This window comes from Amborella trichopoda, chromosome 6, assembly GCF_054954075.1.
Source record: "Amborella trichopoda isolate Santa Cruz 75 chromosome 6, AtrichopodaSantaCruz75HAP2 v2.0, whole genome shotgun sequence".
Taxonomy (NCBI): Eukaryota; Viridiplantae; Streptophyta; class Magnoliopsida; order Amborellales; family Amborellaceae; genus Amborella; species Amborella trichopoda.
In genome coordinates this window covers 10,930,640-10,941,282 of record NC_142341.1, presented here as the reverse complement: position 1 = coordinate 10,941,282, position 10,643 = coordinate 10,930,640, and the positions used below count along the sequence as shown (strand labels likewise).

Here is a 10,643-nt window from a genome sequence, read left to right as displayed (position 1 = left end):
AAAGGATTTGATAAGCATAACAAGGTTGAGATCAAATGATGCGCCAACCATTCAAATGGCCTTTAAAGGATACAATGACAACAACAATATTGAGGTCGATTTTCTTGTTCTTTAGTTTAGTTCTTTTGGAAAATAAATGATGCAATTAAGTTCTTCTTTTTCTTTTTTTATCTTTTTAGGAAAATAATATTATGTTGGGAAATATTTAAAATCTACCTTTCTTTTAGGGTACATTATCTTCCTTTATTATAGAAAATTGAGGGATAGAATTGAAAATTTAATTATTTAAAGATGATTTGTTAAAAATTAAATTGATTATAGCTTCTTAGGGAACAAGTTAGATTTTAAGGTTTTATTCTATAAATATGTAAGTGTACGGGAAAAAATGGAAAAAAAAAATTTATTTTGAGTGTCGTGAAAAGATCTTTTTGGAATGGATTCCAAACTTGTTTATTTTTAGTGGCTATAAGCTTTTATCCTTTATTTTCATTTATTTATCTTCTTACTTATTTTTTATTTAATTTTTCTAATTTATTTAATATGTTTCCTTTTCTTTTATCCTCGCGCCCAACCCATTACAACGCTATTTATGTAGCGGCTGGACTTCCGTACCGGAATGTTAGGTAACGCATCTCCATGGCTGTGAGGTAGAGGAAAAAATGACTTCATAGTAATGGGTAACAACTCTCTTTGGAAGAGTCACTTCTATGCTATCCCGAAAAAACAAGAAATGGGTTGGCATTGTGGTGGTAGCAATTGGAGACTTTAATTACTCCGCATTGTGTTTTTCATTCCTACCATTAATATTATTTTATTAATATATTAAAAAAAACTAACTCCTAAACTACTTGAAAAAACTAATAGGGGTCTGCCTTTCCCATTGACTTATCCAAAAAAAAAGAAAGAATGAGAATCACTCAATTCTCTCGATTTAGAAGCCCGGAGTACCCGATTCCTTTGATTTTGAAAATACCTTAAAGCTGGTAAATATCATTCAAGAGGACGAAACCAATGTTATCAAATTCACTTTGTTTTGGCTGAAGCTTTCGGATTTTAGGCAAAAACCGTAGAGAAGCGAAGTCTGGCGCTGCCGCTTTGGATCGTTTCAAGCTGCTTTAGTCAGATTCAGACCGCTTCGGGGTTTGCTTTGCGTCTGCTTTGGCCAGTAAAGAAATAGCTATATAAATATATTTTGTTTATGTATATATTTTTTTTATTTTAAAAGTTTTCCATTATTTGTATATATTTTATATATGAATATCTAATTTATTTATATTAAATTTTTTAAAAAAAGACATGAAGTTTTCATCTGAATTTGCCAAAGCACTTATTGTTCCATTTTTCTCACCAAAGACACTAAAGAAAATCCGACTATATTGGGTAAAACCCTTACAAAATTTAAAGGGATTAAATTATCTCTATTAACATTTAAGGATGGAGTAATGATCCTATAAGACCCTCCTTCACCCACGTGTATAGGACTCCAAAGGATTACAATTAAATTTGGTACAGATATCTAAAAAAGTTATTGCATGAAACTTGCTTTTTTTAGAGATCCGTATCAAATTTAATGGTGATCCGTTGGGGTCTTACACATATGGGTGGGGAAAGATCCTATAGGATAATTTCTCTTAAAGATATACGTTTGTTTCTTTTGTTTTCGCTTAGATAACTTCTTTAAATAAATTTAAAATAAAAATATTCAAATTACCCTTGTTTGGCATTTGGAAGGCGGGGCAATGAAAGACATTTCCATAATTTGATATCTAAGACTAAGAATAATGAAAATATCCCTAATTGATCTACATCACAAATAAGGAACATATTGTTCACTATTAGCAATGTGAAACAAGCAGAAGTATTTTTGTCATTAGGTCAAATTATTAAAATAAATTCCCGATCCAAATACTAGACAAGGATAATTTAGGTCATTTAATTTTTTTTAAAAAAATTGAGGAGGTATCGAACTAAAAACAATATAATACCTAGGGACAATTTGAACCGTTTAGTGATATGGTAGGGCTTCTTTAATGATATTTTCTCATTGAAAACACTCTTCATCCTCTCTCTCTTCTCTCTTAGCTCATCCCAGTCACCAATATGGTAGACTGTAGAAATACCCATGGCAATGGCAATGGCAATGGCAATGGCATATAGCATGTGCGTGCATTAAGATAAGGTGTAAGCCGTACTACCGCGCATTGAGAGGGTTTGCTGAAATGAAGAGTGGCGCTCGTACTTTAATTGTCAGGACCCATCCAATCCCCTCTCTTTCTGCATCTCCCATGATCGGACAAATGCATTCAGATCAACTAACTAAAGTTTGCCGGTATTTCAATATATTTCGGCAACAGAAATATGCATTCGGATCCCCTCAGCCAACTACCCAAATTTCGCCAGTATTTCAACATATTTCGGCAGCCGAAATTACCAACTAAATTTTGATGGGGTTTTATATAGGAATAAAAGAAGAAGCCCGAGATTTAATTTTCTTGACAATTTCTCCTCAACCAACATTTTTTCGGAAAAGGTTTATATGCTTTTCCTACAGCATATAAATTCTATCCTCCTCATATCATCCAGCCGTCCAATTTTAATCAAGAGAGCCACTCACTGTATGATCTTATATCCAACATATCAAAGTATTTTATTTTTAGCTTTTTTTATACAAATTGTATTAATAAGAAATTTGGTACGTGTCATCTTCTCATTGGGGTGCACCTATAAAAAATATTAAAAATAAGTTTCGATAAAATATAATGATCAAAATACCCCTTGAATCTTTCCGAAGATTATTTTATCATTGAAAATATTTTTTTTTTATATTTTTCGCTAGTGGGAGTTTAATAGAGGAATTGACGTCCAAAATTTGGTGTGAAAATAGTTTATAAAAAAAAATTAAAAATAAAATAGTATAGAGACGTGGCATTGTGATTGGGGTAATCTTAACCCTCCATTCAAAATGGATGGTTGGATTTGCTATAAAAGTTTGTTTAGGAGTAAAAGTTGCCATAAAAAAACAGGAAAATATCCCCTTGCCTCCTATTTTGAACTTCCATAGCTCATAAGACACAAGAATTGAAAACATTAATTGTAAGTAAAAGGTCGCCATCTTTTCTATCTAACAACCCTTTAGACCCCTTTGATCATAAATTTACGACTCAAACAAACACTAAAAAGACATCATATCTAAACTCCATCTCTCTCTAAAACTCTCTCTCTCTCTCATATCACCATCTCTCTCCCTCAAAACTCTATTTCTCTCTCTAAAACCCAATTGGTAGTAGAAAAGGATTTACGGCATTTCGAGTATCGTATAACATGTGTTAGTTTTTACAGCAATTAAAATGCCAAAAAACATGGGTTAGTTTTTACGATATTTAAAATACGATATAACATTTTAGTTTTTGAAGGATATTTTGATAAAAAAAAAAGGGTTAAAATTGAAGAAAAAAGGTTTTGACGGTAATACGACTACCGTAAAGATAATTTTGATAAATAAAAAAAAAAAAAAGAACGAAATTGAAGAAAAAGAGTGTGAGAGAAGTTTATGAAAGTGAAAAGTCTTTTTTTTCTAAATAGACGAAAATAAAATATATTTGTGATAATTTCTCTCAAATAAACTTTTTCAAAATAGACGAAAGTAAAATATATTTGTGATAATTTCCCTCAAAGCAACCTTTTCGGACGAATTTATGAAGTGCATATGTAATTCTACATTTTAAAGTTGCAACCTAATATAAACTTTTTCCCATAAAAAAAAGCATTGAATTTAGCATTATATTTCTAGTATTTTGTCACGAGAACTTTTACTCTATACAGCTGGAAAAAAGATTGTAGGTGGATTTTCCTATTTGAAAATGTCCCACATTAGGAACAGAGCACCAAACTTGAAATACGACTTACAACCAACCTTCACCGGGAGACATAAGCCACACACCGGATTTGCTTAATTTTGGGAAATGAAGATCTATCAAAATTGGAACGAATTACTACCTCGTCCTTGAGATAAAGTGAGAACCAACTTTACGTTGTAGCCTACTATAAGCCATATTTGGCTCGCCGGGAAATATATTTACGTAAAAAATATTCCTCATGTGTTTAGACTTGGGAATGTTTTCACGCTAATTAGTGTGTAAAGATGCACTTGAACCTCAGGTGTAAAAATATTCCTACACTTAACACATGAAAGAATTCTTTCATGTTCCAAAAAAATATTTTCAAGCAAAACAAAATGTGCCCTAAAGAAAAAATATACAATAAAACCACCTACTTACTGTACAAAGCGGTCACAATTAATCTTGATAATTGGATAACTTGGAAATATTTTCACGCTATTGGAGCGTAAAGATGCACTTGAACAACATGTGTGAAAATATTCTTACACTTAACACATGAAGGAATTCTTTCATTTTCCAAAAAATATTTTCAAGCAAAACAAATGTACCCTAAAGAAAAAGTATACAATAATACCATTTACTTATTGTACAAAGTGGTCCCAATTAATCTTGATAATTGAATATGAAATTCAAACTCCAAAAAAATTTTTTTTCCAACTTCGTTACGCACCCAAAATATCAAACTTCACATCGGAGGGTTCTAAATAATTATGACCTCCCGGTGCAACAAGTATCCTATTCCTAAAAGCCATCAACATGAGAAAAGAAGAGGTTTCAAAGGTAATAGAGGTCTTGTCAAACTTTACTCCTTTGCCTTCTCTCTCTTGAATTTTGCTTGGGCTTCTCTTCGTTGAAAATATTTTGAAATTCATGTTTACGAAAGTTATAACATATAGTCTCACTAAGGGTACAAAATAAAAATCGCCTGGATTCCAAATAGTTGAGATAAAGCTCCGATTAACAAAATGGATATGGTTTCTATAGAACCGAAGCTCTAAACAATCAAATTAGAGCCCACCTTCAAATAGTTTAGAGAAATATGGTTTCAATATTAGAAATATTCGTGATGGCCTTAAAATAAAATTTCATCTTTAATTATAAAATTTAAAGCTTACAAAATAATATAAATTGAACAGATTTATAAAAAATTGAAATCATGTCCATATATCTTGATGTCAAGATGATCAATTTGAAGATATTTGGGCATCAAACCACATTTCTAGTGAAAGTTCTGAGGTAAGTTCTAATTTGATTGTTTAGAACCTGGGCTCTATATAAACTTTTCCAAAATTATAACTTTTATTAGAAAAAGAGTGGTGGGTAGGAATAATCATGCATAAGGATAATTACATCTTAAAACAAATCATTGGCCAAGTTTCATTCGGAGGGCTATTCATCGAAAATATCAAGCCACCTCAGTGTAAAATAAATAAATTAAAAGGCGAGAGAAAGATGCAGGGTCTAGACCAAACACCAAATTCAAAAGAAAATCGCTTTCAAAAGGGGAGATCATCTCGAGTAATAATCTTCAAATCCCAACAACTCCTAATTAAGAAAAGTCCCTTTCTCACAATAACCTCGAATTTTAAAATCATTCAATATTCGGACCACGCCGATAAATGTTATTTTATGGGTTAACCCCCAAACACTACCCTAAACCCTAATACTCATTAACCAACTCAGGGAATTGACCCACTTCCTCACGCAAGGAGACCACTGTTAGAAATCAAAGAGAAATAAATAGTGGTCAGGAGGACAAATTGGCCTTGTACAGTGAGAAAGAGGGGTGCAACTGTCTGAGCGGCCTGACCGAGAAGGAAGCACAAAAATCTATCGTAAAATGTTGTTTGGATGTTGGAAAACAATCTAATTGACCGACATATATCAATATGAAAAGAAATAAATATTTTGAGTTCGCAAAATAGCGTATCTTTTTATGGGTAAGTTGGTTGGGTAGGAGGCGGAAAAAACCCTACCCGAATTTTTCATTAATAGGAAAAAAATAACACATTATTTTACAACCACCCGAATTGAATTTCTTATTAACGGGTAAAAGTAGAACACATTATTTTTACAACCCTATAATATGGCATATACAAGCCAAAACAGAAAAAGAAAGTCACATTGAACCAGTCATTTTCAATATTACATGATTTTAACTATTTGTAGAGTTTAACATTTTATAACTAAAAATGAAAAATAGATTCTAAAACATCCAAAAAAAAAATTTATATCAAAATTATATTTATGATAAAATTTAGAGGTGCTCCTTGATTGAATTTTTCAAGGTTGCAAACCACACAGTAGAAAAACAAGGGGGTTGGTGAAGGGAAAAGAGGGAGGTGGGAACTTGGGAGGGTGGGGTGGGAAAGAAATTGACCCAAGGGGGGGCAAAGGATTTCCATACAAAGTATTATTGTGTTTGTGTCAGAGCAGTGTTAGAAAACCCACAGACGTCTGAAAACCCGGCCGGTTAGACCAGTTCCGAGTCCCTATAAAGCGGTTCCGAGTCAAGTTCGCCTAGGGTACAACCACTAGAATGTCCGGCCAGTTAGAGATCGAACCCAATGAGACACAAGAGAGATGAAATGGTAAAGGGATAAACAGTGGTACGAGAGAGGTAAATGGACAACAGATGAGAGAGAAGAAATGGGAAAAAGATGAAACAGTGGAGATAGAGAGAGGAAATGGCAAAAGATGAAATAATGGTGAGAGAGAGGAAGTGGCAATAAAAAGAAAGTGGAGAGAGAGAGGGAGGGGGATGTTGCCATTGCTTGATGAAAGAGTTTATCCGGCGACTCGCCGTAAAGAAACACAAGGCAATTGCTTGCAAAAACAGTTTTATCCAGCGACTCACTCGCCGGAAAGAAACACAAGGCCATTACTTCAGATAAGGTTTGCTTGCTCAAAAAGATATACATAAAAAAAAAAAAAACATATATTTCCAAAAAAAAACGAAAGCTTACCAACAGGGGTTTCACTCTTCAGTGTCTTCCTCTCTCTCTCTCTCTTCATTCCACCGGACCCCAAACCGTCCACAATCGAGATGCCAAAAACCCCAACAAATCCGGTACCACCTTCCTCACCAAACCCTTGCTAGGAAAATCAACACCGACGACCCTACACTCTTTTCCGGGAACCTCCTCATCTTTCTCTCTCTTCCCTTCCTCTGGAATCTCCACACCCCATTTCTCTCTCTTCCCATCATCCCCCAACTCCCCACCTTCGTCTCTCTTCCCCTCATCCTGCAACTCCCCACTCTCTTTCTCTCTCTTCCCCTCATCCTGCAACTCCCCACTAAGAGTATTCTTTTCCTTGCAGTAGCTCTTCTTGCTCTTCCCCTTATTGCTTCCTTTTCCTTTCTGACCCTCTCTTCCTGCTAAATGTTCTTCGAAAGCTTCGATAACTTGGTGAATAAGCTCTCTATTCGGCGACGAATCCCATCTGATCCAGTAACTGGTGTAGCATTCAAAGCAACAGCAATCGAATGCAGGTCTATGAACATGGCTCGGCTTGAACTTGCTCTTTTCTTCATTTTTCGACGACCTCGCAATCAAATAAGCCAACACTTCTTTCTCTTCTGGTAATAAAGCAGAGCACAGAGCAAAAATGGTGGCCGGTAAAACCTTGAGAACAAGGAGAGCCTCTTTGTGTAAGGAACCGAAAGGCGTTGTAGTCGAAGGAGAGGGGTGAACCCTTCCTTTGCCTTTTCCATGGAGGTTCTTCATTCTGAGATGAAGAGGGATTAATAGGTTTCCTCCCTTTCCTTTTTGGGAATATTTCAACAGATAACAGAGGATTGATGGGTTTCTTTTTGTTTGCTCTACAGAGATGAAAGCAAGAGAAACCCCAAGATTGCGTTTGTTTAATGGGAATATCTTCAAAGGTAGACACTGATGAAGAATCCAAAGGATTGAATTCCTTTTCCTTTTTATGATTGCTTTTGCAGAATGATAACGAACCAGAGAAACTGAGAAAGCTTTGGGTTTTGTTTTCCTTTCCTTTTTTGGGTTATTTTTGCAGGGTCACATAAGTAAAGGAGAGAAATGAAAGAAGGGGTTAGCGAGAAAAGAGGGAGAGAAGTTTCAGATGGGAAAAGAGGAGTGAGAAAGAGATGTTTCCCTTCATATAAAATGGGGAAGTCATTGTGGCGGTTCGCTCCCCCATGTCAAAGCACAGGCTTTTGTAGGCAAAAGAAACAATTTTCCCACTGTTATATATGCATGGCGGTCCGCTCAAGAGGTGACCGGAAAACCGGCTGTCACGGTCATTTCAAGCGCATGTCCACACACAAGAAAATTAGTGATGCCCGGTCCGACCCAGGTGGCCGGCTCTTACAAATTTAGGGCCCGGTCTTCAAAAATTTGGGCCAGCATCACAAAACATAGTTTAGTGATTTAGAAAATGTCGGGTCGGCACAAAATCGCCCAATCACCCTGTACCGATTATGTCAATATATAGGAAACTGCTCGGGTCTAGAAGAGAACCAACTATTTGTTAAAGTAAAAACATTGATTCTCCGATCCAAATAAGTTTTTGGCCAATTTACTATTTAGCATGGTAAAATGGCAATTTGAATCACTGATTTATTGATCCAAACTGGTTTTTACGAAGCCCAATCCTAGTCACAAATCTATTTTTTAAATCATTGATATAGTCTAAGGAGGGTAGGCCTAAGCCATGACCAACCCGGCCGAACCCTCTTTGTTTAACTTTTTCCTTAGGTGACTTTATTTGTCCCTGCCCACATAAGCCCAAGGCCCAAATGGCAAGCTTCATGAGTTGTAGGCCCAGGTTATACCTGGAATGGGCCAGACCCGGCCGGTTTCTAGTCGAGAACACTAACAGTTACGTGCTGAACCGGGGGTTTCTCACTCCTCCACGGTCGAAAGTAAACTATATTCTTTGATTGGTTTTTCAAAGGGCATCGTTTCCAAAAGTTGCAACTTTAAACAATCCAATTAAGACGCACCTTCCAATTTGATTATATCATATAATTTTGATGTAAAGTATTTTTAGAATTATCTCAAAATCTATTTTTACATTTAATTATAAAATTTTAAACTTAAAAAATAATTATAATCAAGTAGATCTATAAACATATCAAAGTTTTGAAAATGGACTGTCAAGACAATATGCTGTAAGACTCACTATTTTTTAGACTCAAAATCTTTTTTTCTTTCATAATCATACATCTCGATGTTGAGATGTTCAATTAAATAATTTTTCAACATTAAAACAACCTTTTCCAATAGAATTTTCAGATACATTCATAGTTCTACATTTTATAAGATTGCAACCTTACATAAACTCTTTCCATTTTCAAATGATTTACATTTAAATTAAACTCAACGAAGAGAACACATCTTTAAGAATTAGAGTTTCTTAACTTTCTCTCTCTAGACTGGAACAGCGTTTGTTTCATGCTCTACACGTCAGTGGGGAGAAAAGAATAATAAAAAAGAAAAGAAAAAGGGAAAGTAGGGTTTCCAGTAGTAAAGGAACGGGTTTTAGGCGAAAAGTGTTGGCCAGGGTTTTACTAACAAATTTCATAAAGGTCCGTCAATTTCGCACCAAGGTATACACAATACGGCACGACATTTGCAAGGGCCCGACATTTGAAACTATCATAGTGCCCATTTGCTTCCCTAGGTAAAATTCAATCTTGTATTTTAGGGGTTTCAAAAACTTGTGGATGTAACCTCCTAATTATTTCTAAAAAATGAATGTAAAGTCTTAAAAATGGCAAATATTAATACTGTTTTTGCCCTACAACGGCTCTCGTAGAGCTGGTGCGGTTTATATTTAAAAACCGCAACAGTTGTACGAGAGTCGTGGCGGAATCCCGTGAATTTTACGTACAAAAACAACACTGGCCCTACTATGTCTGCTGCATTAACGTAACAGCACATAATAGTGCCGATGCAGCCTTTTAATTCACGCCGTTCGAAAAAATCAAACGGCGCCGAGCCTATGAGTGAAAATACTGTTCATGTTTGCCCATAGACGTTGCGTAGCCTCTTCTAATATTTTTTTTTTTGTATGTGCTTGAATGTATGGTACTCTAAGATTGAAAGGCGATCATCTAATTCTTAAAGAGTATGATGATCTAAGTGTTGAATAAAACAAAATTCAAATTCTTCATTTGAAAATAATAATAATATGGTGTTTATGAAAAATCTTTATTTCTTTATTCAACTTGTGGGAGAAAATCTCGCATATATACACATGGGTGGTTACATTATAATGCCTGTGTGATATAAAAAAAAGAAAAGAAAATACCCTAGTACAGCTACATATCAATGAAAGATCATCCCATCTAATAAACAAAGAAAATAAAATATACGAGAATATACACATTTTCACACTCCCCCTTCAATTTGTGATGGCTGCAAGCGAGCCATTAAGAATTTAGAAACGAGGCTTGAGAAACGATGAGCATTATGAGACATGGTAAAGTAGTCAGCAAGTTGTATAAAAGATAAGATGTATGGAAGAGAGATTGTCCCAACTAAATATTCATATCAAACAAAATGACAATCTACTTCAGTATGTTTGGTGTACTCATGGAACTCTGGGATCTTAGCAATATAAATCGTACTTTTGTTATCACAATATAAGGAAGTAGGAGCAAAAAGCTCCACACCCCAGTCAACTAATAACCATCAAAGCCAGACAAACTCAGTCGTTGCTTAAACCATGGTTCTATACTGAGCTTCAGCTATGGACTGAGCAATATGCTTT

General features: G+C 35.0%; 1 protein-coding gene and 1 long non-coding RNA gene across 2 annotated transcripts; both read right to left on the bottom strand.

The window, feature by feature from the left end:
- Positions 1–745: 745 nt before the first annotated feature.
- LOC148781561 (uncharacterized) lies at positions 746–2,721 on the bottom strand. The gene is made up of 2 exons (XR_016056750.1): positions 1,986–2,721; positions 746–1,153 (listed from the first exon to the last, which is right to left on the bottom strand). It is a non-coding gene; the product is annotated as an uncharacterized LOC148781561 (long non-coding RNA).
- Positions 2,722–6,685: 3,964 nt separating this feature from the next.
- On the bottom strand, positions 6,686–8,041 carry LOC18438080 (uncharacterized). Its single transcript, XM_011626582.3, has one exon. The coding sequence runs from the start codon at positions 7,625–7,627 to the stop codon at positions 6,911–6,913; it is 717 nt and encodes a 238-aa protein (XP_011624884.2). The 5' UTR covers positions 7,628–8,041; the 3' UTR covers positions 6,686–6,910.
- Positions 8,042–10,643: the final 2,602 nt, after the last annotated feature.